The sequence below is a fragment of the Pinus tabuliformis genome, chromosome 5_1, assembly GCF_031772625.1.
Source record: "Pinus tabuliformis cultivar Carrire ecotype Pingquan chromosome 5_1, CPIR1, whole genome shotgun sequence".
Lineage (NCBI taxonomy): Eukaryota > Viridiplantae > Streptophyta > Pinopsida > Pinales > Pinaceae > Pinus > Pinus tabuliformis.
In genome coordinates this window covers 728,652,016-728,669,279 of record NC_142305.1, presented here as the reverse complement: position 1 = coordinate 728,669,279, position 17,264 = coordinate 728,652,016, and the positions used below count along the sequence as shown (strand labels likewise).

Sequence of the window (17,264 nt, the reverse complement as noted above, 5' to 3'; positions counted from 1 at the left end):
TCCTAACTGAACCTCAAGCGGATAGATCGAGAGCAATTCAGGAGATCTGCTCAGCTATTCCTCGTTTAGTCACAGAGGACCAAAATATGGCGTTAATGAGAGCAGTGACCTTAGAAGAGATAGAGGAAACTGTGAAAGCAATGAAGAAAGGCACTGCTCCAGGCCCGGATGGCTTCACAGTCGATTTCTACCAGGCGGGATGGCACTTCCTGGGAAAAGAGATCCTTGATTTGATAGAAGAGTCCAGGATGAACCAAAAGGTATGGCCTGCCATTAACTCTACTTTTTATGCTTTAATTCCTAAGGGGGATAATTTAGAAGATGCCAATGGTTTTAGACCCATAGCTTTGTGTAATGTTATTTACAAGATTATAACATCCCTGATCGCCAAGAGATTAAAACCCCTTCTGGGCAAGTTAATATCTGCTGAACAAACAGGTTTTGTTGAAGGTAGACAGATCCTTGATGGTCTGGTTGTAACTCAAGAAGTTATTCACTCTCTAAAAACAAAGAAGCAAAAGGGTATGATGATCAAGTTGGACTTGTCGAAGGCTTATGACCGGCTTAATTGGAATTATTTGGAAGAAGTGTTGGGAAGTTTTGGTTTTAATAGGAGATGGATTAGATGGATACATAGTTTGATTTCCTCTCCAAATTTTTCTATTCTGGTTAATGGTACTCCCTCAAAAACTTTTAATGCTTCTAGAGGGATTAGACAAGGAGATCCATTATCTCCGTTTCTTTTCATCCTAGCAGCCGAAGGTCTGGGTCGATTTATTAAAAAAGAAAGAGAAGCAAACATAATCAAAGGTCTAAAGCTCTGGGGAAATAATCTACCTTTAACTCATCAGCAATTCGTTGATGATATAATGCTATTCGGGGAACCAACGGTCAAAGAAGTAAGACAACTTAAAAAAATTCTGGACTTATTTGCTGAGGCTTCGGGTCTGGAAATTAACAGAGATAAATCCTGTATATTCATATTTAATATAGTGGAGCAGGTCAAAACCCACCTTATAAGATTATTGGGCTTCAAGAGGGGAGAACTGCCTACGAAATACTTGGGTAATTTATTGGACTTTACCTCCAAAAAGATGAAAAACTGGCAAGGAGTCCTGGATAAGCTGAGAAACAGAGTAGCAAATTGGGCCTTCAGAGTTTTAAATATAGCAGGAAGGATAGTTCTGGCAAAATCTGTCCTTCAAGCTATCCCCATTTATCCCTTGTCGATAATTGCTGCCCCTTTAGGAGTATGTGCTAAGATTTGAGAGATCATTAGAACTTTTATATGGGGAGGGACTAACCAGAAGAAAAAGTGGGCCTTAGTTTCTTGGAACCAGATAACAAAGAGAAAAGAGAGAGGAGGTTTGGGGCTGAGGGACCCTGAAACTCTTAATAGAGTATTGGGAGCTAAGCTCTGGTGGCGCTGGCTTAGGGGAGGAAATGATCTTTGGAAAGTCATATGGAAGACCAAATACAATATGCCTGACTCCACAGTTGAGATTTTTTGTCAAAGAGATACTCCTAAAGGGTCAGCAATATGGGACCTTGCGCGTCAAAACAGAGATCTGGTGGACAAACATACCTTCTGGGAGATCCGAGGGGGAGAAGAAGCCAACTTCTGGGAAGATAGGTGGCAACAGAAAGAAAGAATGAACCGAATACAGAGGCTTCATCAAATTCGGGATAGAATAGCAGGAGATAGAATATGTGTCAGAGACTACTGGAAAGCTAATGACCCAGAAGGAAGCTGGAGAGTTTGGACTGACCCGACTGAGTGGGATAGGGAGCTCAGTCAAGATCATCAAGAAGCTTACAGGAAAGAGGTTGAATCTAGGAAAATTAGAGCCCGCACAGGTAAGGATATCCTTAGGTGGGGGAATTCTATGAAAGGCTCCTTCACCACCAAAGAAGCTTATTTCTTAACTGATACCCAAACCAGAGGTGAAGAGGATCTAGACTGGAAAATGATATGGGGAAGCAATTGGTGGCCAAAAGTCGCCATATTTATTTGGCTTGCAACTAAGAATAAGATTTTAACCTGGGATCAACTTCAAAAAAAAGGCTTTAATGGTCCTTCGAGGTGCTGTCTATGTAACACTGATACGGAGACCAGAAATCACCTTCTTCTTAAGTGTCCGTTCGCAAAGAAGCTGTGGATGAACATCAAACGAGTATTTGGTAAATCCGAGATAGTTCCTAGCGAATTCACTAAAATGGTCTTTCAATGGAATAAGGAAGTTTTTCAGTGTAGAGTGTCAAAAGAGCGTGGAGTCTCATCTCAGGCTTTGTAATGTGGATGATATGGAAGGAGAGGAATCGCAGGGTATTTCAAAATACAGAAAAAGAACCTGAAGTAATCTGGGAACGAGTAGTCAAGTTAATGCGGGAAACAATCCTGGTTGAAAAGTGGGATGGGGAGGATTAGAAGGCCAACCCGGTTGAGGAGGGCATTCTGAACAAGTTAAACCTAAAGTTTGAGATGGTACATTACAAGAAGAATTCTCAATTGGATATGCGGACTCAAAGCCCTAATAAATTTAGCTTCCCCAGAGGAAACTTTATCAAATTAAACTTCGACGGGGCCTTGAAGGGGAACCCGGGAGAAGCTGGCTTTGGGGGCATTTTCCGGGATAGTAACAAGCAGGTAAGATGGATTTTCGCAGACTGGGGTGGAGAAATGACAAATAACGAGGCAGAATTCTGGGCTCTTCACCAGGGATTGCGAATTGCTGTAAGAAATGGTTACACCAATTTAGAAATTGTTGGAGACTCTCAGATTGCGGTCGAGACACTGAAAAAGCTTAGTAATGGTCGGGATTGGGAGAAAGTCACAAATAGTTGGCGTATGGCAGGAATTATCCAGGAAATCGCAGATCTTCTGAAAAGAATTGAATACAAAATTATAAACCACGTTAGAAGGAAAGGGAACCAGGCGGCCGATTTCATGGCAAACTGGGGCTGTAAAGGTCGTGGCAGCACGGTGGATAATCAATGGAGAGCAGTGTGCGGGCACAGGGAGTGGAAGGACCTGGCAGAAATAATTAAATCAGACTATGATCAAGCGACAAGAGGGATCACGAGGATCAATGAGCTGGAGCAATGAGAGGACGTGGAGGTCCCGAGTAATGATCTCAGATCAGACGGGACAGAGAAAAGATATGATCATAAGATACAGGCTAGTACAGTGGCGGCGTGCGTGGAGAACGGCCCAGGAAGACATCCGAGGTGAAGCAATAAATGATCGAGACATTAGAGGAGGTTGGAGCGGTCTGTCAGATCCTTTGACAGTGGAAATTAATCAAGGAATGATGGCCGGGGGAATCGTCATCCCGGAAAGCTACCGGCGGCAAACGAAAACTGAGCCAAGGATGTACAATAAGGATAGGAAATCGATATATACCCAAATGGGGATGGAAGATCACTTACTAAGCTATTTCCCAATTTGGAGAGGTGTGGACATTGCTGCTGAGAAACAACATCTAAAGGTAAAAGCTTCCGGGAACCCGAGATTTCTCTGCGCCAGACCGCGGGCAGTATGGAAACAAGACAGAAAGCTAGGGAGACAGAGAAGCAGTATAATGTAGCTGCTGAGAATAAGAGCAGGAAAGGAAAAGGAATTATGAATGATGACCAGCCAATCAAGGTCTGGGACATCGAGGATGAGTCGGAGGAAGAGCTTCCACAGGGCGAGGGGAACGTGCGGTCTTTCTCTCAGGATAGGGCAGCAGACGACAAGCACCAACAGATGGAAGAAAATTACCCTGCTCCGCAGGAGGTAAAGTTTCGACGTTATGGCATGAGAAAACGAGAGAGGGGCCCCGGCAGAGGCGTGGACTTGAACAGGAAAAGGGGTCGGGGACAGAATAGGAGGACGCAGGAGGAAGGAGAGAACTCCAGGCAGGACAAGAATCCAGCTAAAAAGGCAAGGAGGACGGTGAATCACAGGGTCCGGCGGGCAGAAAGGGCCTACCAGCGTAACTCCAACCCAGCAGTGAGAAGAATTATGCAGTATCTGGAGGAGGAGTCTCTTCAAGATCAATCTGAAGAGGACATGGAGGAGTGGGAGTTCCTGCTTCATGATCCAGGGCATACAAGGGGGAGAATGTCATTGTTTAAACAATCTTTGCACATATATTGGGTTATGAAGGGGCTGCTGGCTAAGGCTCTAGAGCAAGTGGCTAAGGAGATGGTCGAGCTGGCCCAGGGAAACCCTGACATGCGTAGGGAATTAAGCTTCATCCACATTGCGATGGAGAGGCAAGAGGAGAAGCTGGACGCAATTCATCAGCTGCTGAAGGGAGACCAGCAAGATGCAGAGAAAGGAGCAAGTCAGCATCCGGCAATGGACACTGTTTGACATGAGATATGTTTAGAAAAACTAATAGTCTTTTTGGTTATAGTTTTTTGCATGACTTAAATAGAGATATGTATTTTCTGCAGACTAGTAGTATTAGGAAATCTCAAGACTGCCTTGTTTATTTGGCTAAGATTATCAGACTTTGGGCCTTTTACTTTTGGGCGGCTATAAAAAACTATAGATGGATTAGTCACCCGGTTTCCCCATGTGGGCGGGTCTGCAAGATTTTTGATATGATGTAATGTTTTATTCTCTATCCAGTAATAGAAAGAGTACCACCTCAGCTTACAAAAAAAGAAAATCATAGATTTGGTTGATGCTAAAAATAGATTGAACTTCTTCTTTTCATTGTATTTATCGTCAAGCCATAAATTGTGTGCTATTGTTGGTGATTGCGCTGATGGATAAAGAGTGAGTTGTTTTCTTTCAGTTCCTCGTGAAATAATCATATTACCTGATTGACATCCTATGAATGCATCAACAATTGCTAACCATGGTCTACCGAGGATGATAAGGTGTCCTCCTAAATTGGATTTTGGTTGAAGAACTAAAAAGTCCACTGGATACTCCCAAGAGTCCAGTGAAACAATTATGTCCTGCAAAATCCCTTCAGGAATCACTTTAGACCTATCAACGAGTTCTAGAACAATTGTTGTGTGTTGCAAATTTGTGAGCTGGAGCATTTTCATGGTTTCAAGAGTCATGACATTTATTGCGGCCCCAAGATCAATTAAGGTGTTTGGAATATGTATGTTGTTAATGATTGTAGTGACTCTGGGAATACCAAGATCAACATACTTTTCCATTGAGATGGTGTTTGTCATAAGGCCAGCTAAATGTCCAATAACATGAATGGTTTATGGATCAACTCTTTTCCTAGTAGGCTTTTTAAGGCACAGTTCTTTGATGGCTTTAGTATATATGGGAATGTCTTTTATGGCTTGTAGTAGTGGAATTTTTATATAGACATTCTTTAGCTCATCTAAAACATCAAACTGTGGTATAGACATGGGAAGTTTTGTTTGGACCAATCGGTCTAGAAAAGGTGGTGGATGTAACGGTTGCATTTGTTTATTTTTGATATCATCATTTTGTTTCTTTTGAATTGAAGTCTCATTTTCATTTTCTTCATTTTCTTCTTGTTTATCAGTTGTTGGAGATTCTTTGTGAAGTACCTTACCAGACCTCAAATTGATATTTTGAAAAGGTAATGTGGGATATGAGGTTCCCTCATCTACATTGTAGGCTAGTCTCTCTACTCTGTTATTTGGATTTGGTATAGGTTGAGCATGGATTTGAGTAGGTCTGGGAGGTTGTGAGTTAGATGGAAGTTGTAATTGTGGTGTATTTATTGGTGGAGGAGCATGAAATGGTTATTGAGTGGGTTGAGGTTGATGTGGGTAAACAACTTGTTGCTGAGGATATTGTTGATATGATTGAGGATATGGCGAGTATGGCTTATGATATTGTTGATATGGTTGCGAATATGGTTGGTATGGTTGAGGATATGAATGATATTGTTGAGAGTATTGCTGAGATGGTCTCCATTGTTGTTGTGGGTAATTTTGGTGTTGCCATGGCATGGGTACATTCCATGAATTCTGAGCATACATCTGATCATGTACAGGAAATTGCAAATTCTGGTTTGGGAACATACCTTGAGGTGCTGGTTTTGGCTGCCATGGTCTCTTTGCGCCCATGTAATACACATTCTCCATATCTGTGTTCGCTACCACATTACAATTCTGCAAAACCTTGACTTTAGAGCAATGAAATATATCATGATTTTCGGTACAAAAGGCACAAACTTGAATGTTTTCTAATGGTCAGTCTTTTAAGGCATGTTTCTTTCGGCATTTTGGGCAAAAGATAGCCATCATTTGATCTTCCTCTTCTTGTCTCTTCTTAGCTTTTAGAGTGTCAATTTGAGTTCCTGAGGTACTTAATAGATCTGTTTTGAATTCCTCTAACAGGTTCCCTATTTCAGCCCTTGTGACACTTGCTGAAGCAGATTTTGTGGCTTTGGATGATATGGTTCTTTTTCCAATTTTGGCTTTGCTCATAGAATACTTTTCACATAACTCATCAATTCCTTCAAAAGGTAAAGTGGAAATATCACCTTTGCCCATCAAATTAAGATCATCTAAGTATTCCTCTTGAATGCCTTTCAAAAATATTGTTCGAATTAGATCAAGAGGCATGGCTCTGTGTTTTGATTTTTGTAAATTGTAAACAAACCGCTCTAAGTGCTCCTCTAAATTTTCAACCTCTTGTTGGTTCATCCTAAAGATATCATCTTTGGAATCTTTCTATCTACAATAAGGTTGGTATTTCTTTAGGAATATTCTTCTCATGCCATCCCAATCAGTTATCGCATGTTCACCAAGCCCCATGAACCATCTTAATGCTGATTCTTTTAATGTTGCTGGAAAGAGTCTAAGCCTATGGGCATCATCCGTGTAACCATATGTTCGACATACAATGTCAAACTCGAACAAGAATGAATCTAGGTCTTCTGAAGCCATGCCATAAAAGTTTGGTAGCACGGATGGGGGTATGTTTTTCAATTTTATTTCATCATCCTCCTCTGGTTCTTGGATAGGAAATTTAAAAGTTGATTCTTCCTCTTGACCTTGATTTGGTGGTCCTCTTTCTGATCCATGTCCTTCTTCAGCCATTTTGATAGGTTCCTCTGTTGATTTAATTTCTTGTTCAGTGTCACTTGTTTCAAAGAGAAGTTCAAGGAAAGATTGTTGAGTTACTGTGCTACTTTCTCCTTTTATAGAGGATTCAGGGAAATGTTTCTTCTGTGATTTGTGTGCTAATAGAATTTGCCTCTTGATTAGTGTGAGTCTCTGCCCTAATTTTTGTTTATCCTCTAACTTTTGTATGGTGACTTCCTCAGCTGATGTTGTGTGTTCAACGTTTCCTAAAGGGTCTACTCCTGATGGTAGGTTAGTTTTTGGATGGGAGGTTTTTATGAATCTACCTTTATTATCTCTAGATCTAGGCATAAGTAAACATGACTTCTAAATCTATGTTTTTGCTTGTTTTTGTTTATTTTAAAAAAATATATATATATATATATATATATATATATATATATATATATATATATATTTTTTTTTTTTTTTTTTTTTTTTTTTTTGAAACCCTCTAACTACGCCTCCCCAGCAATGGCGCCAAAATGTAGTGGCCAATCTAGGGTGCTAGATTAGACTAGATTTATTATCAACCAGGGTCAGTAAACTTCGAGGCATGTGTCTACAGTGTATAGACATAAAGGATTCCTAACTAAGTGTTTATTGTGATAGGTTGCAATACTTCTTTACAGAAGGTTAAGATATGTTTCCTCTCACCTTAACACTCAGATCACCTAACTTATCTAACTGTCCTAGAGATGCAGCGTATTACTAGATTGAGATTTAATCCCCTTACAAGGATGCTATGCACAAAAGCTCTGTCTAGTTAACACTTGAGCATTCATGGAAAATCAAAAGCACACTAAAATTTAAATGCATGAAAAACAGAGTCTATGGAGATGCTTCAAAATATAACGATAGATCAAATCTCTTACAATATATGGTTCAATGATCTTAACGATGAAATCTTCAAGCTATAACCATAAATACCATTTGTGGGAATTTCAAATCAAATCGACAAAATCATAAGCATGGAAATAACATTAAACACTATGCGTTCTATTCGAATTCAAAAGCTGCTAAGGAAATGAAATTAACAATATACCAATCCACGCAGGGCCCGTCCACGTTTCAATGTTACACTAAAGTAAACTCAAGAAACGAGAGATGTAACGCATAAAACCTGCTGGAGTAAAACCGTGACTGTATTCAAGTACTGTAGATTGCAATTACATACAAAAGTTCTGTTCTCAAACGATGTACAAAGATAATAATTGTAACTGTCCCGTTAACAAAAATAATACACAGTCTTTATCTGCATATCCCTATCGGGATCCAATGTACATTCATTGAGCAGTTGTTTCCGCTTCTACAAAGGAATGATTTTTGGTCATTTCTAATCTAAACCGATTTCCAAAAAGAAAACAAAATGAAACCAGTTTGGGAAACTATGGCTTTTACTGCCTTTGTAACCAAAATGCTGAGGTTTGACCAGTGTGGACCGCATAACTAGGAGATTTTGATTTGTTGTAGAATCGATTTTTCATCATGCTTGTACATTCCGGTTTTCGTTCCTATCCATTGCTTTGGCTTGCCTGTCATGCCACGTGTCAGACGATAAACCATTTACAGGATGTTATGACTTCCTGTAACCTTTTTATTGAAAATTCCTAATTTCTAACATAAAAACTCATAAATTAACTTTAATGCAAACTAACAACTATAATGCTATTAATTAATCAATTTCAAGGAATATAAGGGATCTATGGAGGAAAAGGTAGACAAATGATGGTGTTTTTAGAAGAAAAAGATGGTAATGGAATGGTACCAACAGCGTTCCTATGCAACAAGGCAATTGGAGAAACCCAGAAGATAAGGGTTCGAGTGAGGAACCTTTATCAGTTGCATGTAAATGGATGCGCAGCAATGGCATGCAAGGTAGAAGGATTGGTGAGCCAGGATGATGGCGAGTTGTGGCACAGGAGATTGGGTCACCTTCACCATGGAGCCTTGAAGATACTGCAGCAGATCACTACAGGGCTTCCTAAAGGCACTCTTGCGCAGTCAGATTAGTGCAAGGGGTGTAATTTGGGAAAGTTTGTGAAAGCCACCTTTCACGAGAAGGATAGTCGCGCCACGACGATCCTTGAGAGAATTCACACAGATGTGTGTGGACCTTTCTCAGTTGCTTCGACAAAAAAACACAGGTATTATGTGATTTTTGTTGATGATTTCTCTCGTAAGTGCTGGATCTTCTTCATGCAGAAGAAGAGCGAGACATATTCAAAGTTCTGTGAATTCAAATCACTGGTCGAGAAGGAGTCAGGGAAGAAGGTGAAGGCTCTTAGGAGTGATAATGGTGGTGAATACATATCTGACGAGTTCAAGGATTTCTGCAAAGTAGAAGGGATTCGAAGAGAGCTCATAGCTCCCCATAACCCACAGCAGAATGGAGTTGCTGAGTGGAAGAATAGAACGATCGTGGGTGTTGCACGGGCGATGTTGCATGATCAGGGCCTACCCCTTCACTTGTGGGCGGAAGCATGCAATACAACAGTTTATGTGTAGAACCGTTGTCCTCACAGGATACTTGGCATGAGTACACCTGAGGAAGCTTATTCTGGTAAGAAGCTTGATCTTTCTCATTTGAGGATTTTTGGTGCTAACGTTTACATGTATGTGACGAAGGATGCTAGAAAGAAGTTGCAGCCGACCACAGAGGTTGGGATATTTGTGGGGTACACTGATACGCCCCACAACTATCGTGTGTATTTGCCAGGCAGTGGTAAAATTGTTGTGCGACGGGATATAAAATTTCAGGAGGAGAAAGCCATGAAATGCTCGCTTGAGAGGGAGCCACACTTGCATGCAGATGGGGAGCTATTAGTTCCTAAGGATGAGCTTCAGGACGTGGATCAGCCACAGGACGAGGTTCACGGAGTGGAAGAGACCACTCATGCAGCGCCAACCATCAGAGGGCGAAAGCGCTTGACAGAAGCTGAGCGACTGGCTCAAGATGCAGAGAAAGTTGTATGACCACCTACAGCCCAACGCAGGCAGAGACAGTCACCTAATCGGTACACTGGATACATGGATCTTGTGAGCAAATGTGTTGTGACTGAGCCATCCTCTTTCGAGGAAGCTGTGGAGGATCCCGCATGGGTAGACGCCATGGTGGAAGAGTATGATTTGATTGTCAGAAACAGTGCATGGGAGATTGTTCCTAGATCGGAAGGGAAATCAGTGGTGGGTTCGAGATGGATCTACAAAGTTAAGCAGGCAGCTGACGGAATGTGGAGAAGTACGAGGCAAGATTTGTTGCTCGAGGCTTTTCACAGATAGAGGGGATCGATTATGAGGAGACCTTTGCACTTGTGGCAAGGTATTCTTCCATACGAATGATTCTTGCTCTCTCAATGTAGATGGGGTGGCACATTCATCAGATGGATGTGAAGACTACGTTCCTCAATGGAGTCATTGAGGAGGAGGTGTACATTGAGCAGCCCGAAGGTTTTGAGATCTTCAGCAGCGAGTCACATGTGTGCAGGCTCAAGAGAGCGATGTATGGGTTGAAACAAGCACCACGTGCTTGGTACACATAGATAGACATTTATTTCACTGGACTTGGATTCTCCAAGAGCGAGGCGGATCCTAACCTATACCAGATTGTGGTGGAGGGTAAGTTGCTTATCATTGTACTTTATGTAGATGATTTGATTCTAACGGGTGATGAGCTGTTGATACTTTCATGCAAGGATGATCTTGCTAAGGAGTTTGAGATGAAGGACTTGGGCCTCCTTCATTATTTCCGGGGATTGGAAATTTGGCAGCGCAGTGATGGACTATTTGTTTCTCAAGGTAAGTATTCTCAGGAGATACTAGAGAAGTTCAACATGCATAGCTGCAAGCCTGTTGATACTCCTCTTCCTGGAGGTTGGAGGAAGGAGGATGCCACTTCGGCAGAAGAAGTGGATGCCACTGTTTATCGACAGTTGGTGGGGTCGCTTATGTATCTGGTCAATACACAACCCGATATATGCTATGTTGTTAACCAGCTTTCACAAGCTATGGTTAAGCCAACCAAGCTCTTCTAGAAGGTGGGCAAGCATGTATTGCGTTATTTGAGAGGCACATCAGGATATGGTTTGTGGTACAGACAGGAGGATGAGGTGAAGCTATGTGGCTTCACGGATGTAGATTGGGCAGGGAGCCCAACGGACAGAAAGAGCACATCAGGAGGGGTTTTCAGTATCGGGTCGACAACAGTTTCTTGGTACAGCAGGAAGCAGAGATCCGTGGCACTCAGTTTAGCATAGGGCGAGTATATGGCAACAAGTTTGGCTGCATGCAAGGCTATATGGATGAGGGAGATCCTGGTCGGTTTGTTTAGTTCTCATTTGGAGCCTACTGTGATTTACTATGATAACCAGAGTTGCATTAAACTCTCGGCTAATCCTATATTTCATGATAGATGTAAGCATATGACATCAGGTACCATCGTATCAGAGATTGTGTGTAGTGGAGAATCATGTTACTTTCATACATTCCAACGGAGTATCAGGATGTTGATATCTTGACGAAGGCGCTCACCAGGAGCAAATTCGAATACCACCGAGGCAGGATAGGGGTTGCTGATAATCCATATCTTGTTGAGAGGGAGTGTTGAGAATGCAACAAGATGATGGAGCTTAGTGAAAAGGAGTCGCCTTCACTAAGTGGGCCCATAGGCAAATTATGGCACAAAGTCTATTTTTAGACTATGTTTATTTTTAGACATATGGATCATGGTCTATGAGTTGCATAATGCTATTTATGGATGATTGGTCATGTTGGGAAAAATAGATGGACTTCTATTTCTGGTTCACAGTAGGAGTGATCAAAGTCTATTTTTAGACTGCCAGGTTAAAAATAGAAAAGTCAAATATTATTGTCTCATAATAATATTTAGGCTATAAACTTTATCTTATTCTCTTGGAGCACTTCAGTTTGAGCTACAGATGTGGCACATGCAGCTGTCAGAAGGAAATACGCTTTCTTTGTGGGTCAGTTGAGTTGTTGCATGCAGGACTTCAGTTAGAACTCAAGCAGTTGAGTTTGGTGGAGTTGATTGTGGAATTGATGTAGTTGTGTTCAGTTTGACTTGGTTAAACTAGTTGTAATTAGTCTAACTGAAAATAGGCTACTGATGAGTTTTTAAACAAATTATTAACTCATAAAGCAACTAAAGAATACATCAGTTAACTCATTTGCATGTTAGTGCATGTATAGTTCAACAGGGACAGGTGTTAGAGGTTGAGATTGCTATCAGTTGTGACTATAGTTGTGCATGAGGATTTGCACAAGCAATGTATTGAGTATGCCAATGAGTATTGCATAGTATTTGCCCAGTAGAATAGCCTGTGCTCACGTGATTTCCAGTGTGAGTGATTCTTAGCAGGTACTGTGCAATAGAGGCAGGCAAAGCAGTGGAGAAGATTTGAACCTATGACTTGTTCAGGTTTGAGCTGGTTTGTGTGTAACAGGTGGAGATAGTAGTGAGTACTTGTGAGGAGTATTGTACTATGTAATGTTACATGTTCTCAATCATTAATATACAGATAGTGTGGGGTTTTCAGCTGTAAGCTTTCCCCGGGTTACATACTGTGTTAATGTGTGCATGCTATTGATGTTTCATTGTTTTTGATGCTGCTAAATTGATGATCAACATAGAGGAGCTTATGTATTGTGCATGTATTCCGCAATAGTGCATGATCAGGATAATCTCTATTGAATATGTGTTTATTATTCAAAATTTCTACAATGGGGATTAATGTGATGTTCTCTACAATTTAGTTTATCAAGATTTCTCCTCGTGGGACATGGAGTAAAATATGCTTGAAAATCAATTCCTAATTAAAGAAAGAGTTGAAGGCAAGTGCCAACCACATAGATAAAGCTCCTTTTCTCATTTTGCTTCTCCAACCATACATAACAATGGAGACTAAATCAAAATATTCCTTTATCCAACTTTTATGCTGACAAAATTACATTTCAGAGAGAGCTTACCAAAAAAACCATACACATACATAGAGAGATTTAAAAATTCCTTATTCATTCTTAAGTTGGAAAATATATACATAAGAGCTTACAGAACTCGTGTCCGCATCCTTCCTCAGAATTACATCTAGGAACTTCTCCTTCTCTATATTCATAAGATTCTAATCCTCGGGAAACCTCTATTGGCTCTATCGTGCACACACACAATTACATATACAAACATTGGATGGAAAAACGGGACATCTATCTAGTGCTTAAAACATCATATTTATACCCTACACCTATTGTATTTACAAAGGCCCACTTGGTATGTACTAAAACAAACTAACAACTAAACATAATGGAAATGGGGCACATGGAAAATTACAACCAACATTCCTAATTTGTACAAAATAAAATCTCTTATCTAAAATTTACATGGCCCCTCTTAGTTTGGAAAACATGGGGTTAATGCTCCTGCATTATTCTCCCACATGATGATATCAAAATGACATCATAATGCCATGTGGCAACCTGAGAGGGGTGCCACATGTCACTCATTTTTCAGTGTTGCAAAGGTATCGATGAGACCTACACAAACATTAAGTTTGTAGTATCATTTGATCATCATAACTATATCAAAAACTCAAATAAATTCAACCACCTATATATTTGTGTGATGAAATCTTGTAAAAGATCCAACTATCATATTGCTTCACGGAGAGTCTTATTGACTAGTTATTAAATCTTATAAACCTATCATAAACCTTTCATTAATTTATTAATTATATTATTGAGTGTTTAGGGATCCTCCCTCATTTATCTTATCCTCCTCATCATCATGTTAAAGATCCAATTATCATATTGCTTCATGGAAAGTCTTGTTGCTTCCGTAGACATCATGAATGATGTTGTTGTCTTGAACCTTCCCTTTAACATTAATGACATCTTGTTGTCATCAATGACAACACTATGTGCAAAAAATTGTATTTAACATAAATTCATATGTACAAAATTTAATTATAGTCTCTCCTAAGGTCTCTATCAACCTTAAAATTTCAAAGTCTTTCTAGATATTTCAAGGGGGGCCCTCCCACTTGCATTCTTATGCAAGTAGATTACCTTATCTATGAATCATTAGTTAATAAATCTTATAAACATGTCATATACCTTTCATTAAGCTCTTAATTATATTATTGAGCATTTACGGATCCTCCCTCATTTCTCTTCACCTCATCACCAAAAGTAGGTGACTCAACCTTCTGGATTTCTCTAGGCACAACCAACTCCTAGCAATCTCTACTACCACTATTAGGGATTCTTCCTGATAATTTCCCTTTGTTGTACCAACCTCTAAGACACTTATGTATGATTTTTTCATTGAGGTATTCTCTTGGACATCAGAGATTTCCATTCCCTCATGTTGCTTATAAGGGAAATATAAAGTGGGTTTTCCCTTTTGTAGCCCCAACATTTCAAAGTTTTTTTTTTTGATTTACTTATTTATATTGTTGGTTGCTAGCTAACATGTCTAGAGTTTAAATGGTTTATGCTTATTTTGTTGTGGGTGAGGGAATTCATTGAGTAGTTGTTATTCTATACAACCCAAACATTTCAATGGCATTTACATTTTCCTCAGTTTACCTTAGTTTCGAATTGTTTATAGCAATGTTTATCCTTTTAAAAGATGTCATCGAGTGTCATAACAACCATAACATGTATGACATGTTTTGTAGCAATATCATGTTTAGATTTGTGTACTCTTTTTGTTCTCTAATGAGTTTTTCATTATCTACTTTGCAACTCGAAATGTCCTCCTTCAAACTCTTCTCTCCAATTTTCCTCAAAAGAGATCATTTCAATACTGAGTTGTGTCTTTCTAATGGACATCCTTCTCTTTCTTTTCACTGCTAGAAAATCTTCTTATTTATTGAAATAACACAAAACTACTAATCAAGCCCATCTAGGTTCAATGTTGAACCTTAACCCTAATACCACTTGCAACATAGTATCATAGCTCTTATTTCATATGTTCTTGAGCCCATCGAGGTCCAGTGTTAAACCATGTTTTATTACCACTTTTTAACATATTATCAGAGCTCTCATTTCATCTATTCTCAAGCCCATCTAGATCTAGTGTTAAACCATACTTTGATACCAATTTTTTTCAGGAAAGAAAAAACATTGATTTTATTATACTGTAGTAAAACCAGTACATCAAGATCCATCTAGATTCAGCATGAAAGCATAATATTACCACATAGAACAATAGTAGCCTAGTGCCATATAAAAAAGGACCAGGTCCAGTCTCTACAATTAGACAAAGTGCACATAAAAACAACACATGTACCAAAAACAAAATCGAAGGAAGAAGCCTATAACAATGAAATATCCATCCATTGCAAGACAAAATAAACCCAGAAATGTGAATTCCACAATGAGCATCTATTATGATGTGGACATAGAAAAAAACAAAATACAGTGTAAAATGCAGTGTAGACAAAAACTCAAGGTAAAGACATAAAACTAGCATCTATCGAACATCCATCCACCTCTAGAGTGATATGAAGCCCATCCAAAATGTCGAGTAGACCTTGCTTAGACAAGGCATCTGCAACAGTATTGTGAATTCTGTGGATATGTTGTATAGTGACTCTCTGAAGAGTGTCTTGAAGATATGTGATGTTCCTTAGCTAGCCTTGTAGATGGGGGTGTGAAATAGTGGAGAATCCCAAGACATGATTGATGATGGCCTAGGAATCTCCATATATGTTTATGCTGTATCATGTCCATATACCACTTTGTAACATACCCAGTGTTTTAATGCTCGATTAAGGATTCAAGGTATCAATTTGTTTTCTTTTTCTTGAGCTTAATAATCAACTCTGGTACAAATTTGTAACACATTGAACCCCCAATATTTCATTAGGGTTGTGGAGCATCACATTTTTTCTAAAACATTATATCAAACATTATTCACAAACCTTCCTAATGAATATATTAAAGTTAAAATTATATTATCTAATGCAAAAATAAAGGTTTAATGTGCTGAAGGATGGTCATAGGTCTTAATTTATGTTTAATTTAGAGGCATGGGCCTTAATTTATGTCTAATTTAGAGGCCCATCAAATGGCGGTAGAAGCGTCTCCAAACTCTGGTTGGGGTGGTCGCACTGCTAGCAGAGTGGGTCAGACGGCTTCTAGGGGTTATGGTGGTGGTGGTTCGTCAGCTGGTCGTGGTGGTCTTGGTAGTTCGTCGGCTGGTCATGGGGGAAGCACCCCACGGACTCCGAAGAGGGGTGGGGGGTCGCGATGAAGGGGCGCTGGTAGCCGGGGAAAAGTGAGACAACCTGGGCATGGAGGCATGGTGGATCATCGTTGTTATCTCGATAATTCATAGGATTTGATCCAGTCTATAGTGGCTAAGAGGGTGTAGCATGAAGTACATGTAGCGCTCATTGCTATGTTTAACAAGATGCATTACTTCCAGTGTCATGTTCGGGAACGGTTCATGGTGGTATGGTGCAGTCAAAATTTTCTAATAAAGAAGCTAGAGAAGTCGGAGTCAGGGATGGTGCACTTCAAGGACCATGTGCATTGCTCCTTCCACCCTCCTCCTCCTCTAGGGACTGCGCCGGACAATCCTGTTTCAATTACTTCAGAGGACTGATCATGTTTACACATGTTTTATTTGTTTTATATGTTTTCTGATGATTTTGGTGTCTTAAATTATGGACAATGTCGCTAGTTGTTCTTTTGTTTTTTTTGTCATATGTTGATCGTAGTAGTCAACAAACCTAGTTGAGGTGAGACTACTTGCATTTTGAAACTAATGTACTCCTTTTTTAATTAATGGATAGAGCTTTGACTTTCAAAAAAATAAAAAATAAAAAAAAATCAATAAACTAATTATCCCCATTCTCATATATATATAAAATAAAGTAAAGTAAAAATACTAAATTGAAAACTAAATCAAATACCACCTCTTTATGATTTTACTATTGCCGAGGAAGCACAATCCCATTAATTTGATTATTAAAGAAAAACCAAATTACACGTCCTTTATTATTGCAAACCATCATTAAACTTCAAAATTATTTAAGAAGTCTAATAACTATAGAATACTAAAATTGATATTATAATAAGCTAATTAAGTTACAAACATAATTGTGTTAACATACAATTGTACACTAACACACCCTTCAGTTCCAATGACATTCTAGAGGCCCCAAAGTTGATATTTTCGA

The 17,264-nt window shown here is 39.5% G+C and overlaps 1 protein-coding gene across 1 annotated transcript; it reads left to right on the top strand.

Annotated features, from left to right (window-relative positions):
• The first annotated feature begins 1,481 nt into the window (after positions 1–1,481).
• LOC149167009 (uncharacterized) lies at positions 1,482–2,294 on the top strand. The gene has a single exon (XM_089430333.1). It carries the CDS (start codon positions 1,482–1,484, stop codon positions 2,292–2,294), a length of 813 nt encoding a protein of 270 aa, XP_089286459.1.
• The last annotated feature ends 14,970 nt before the right edge of the window (positions 2,295–17,264 follow it).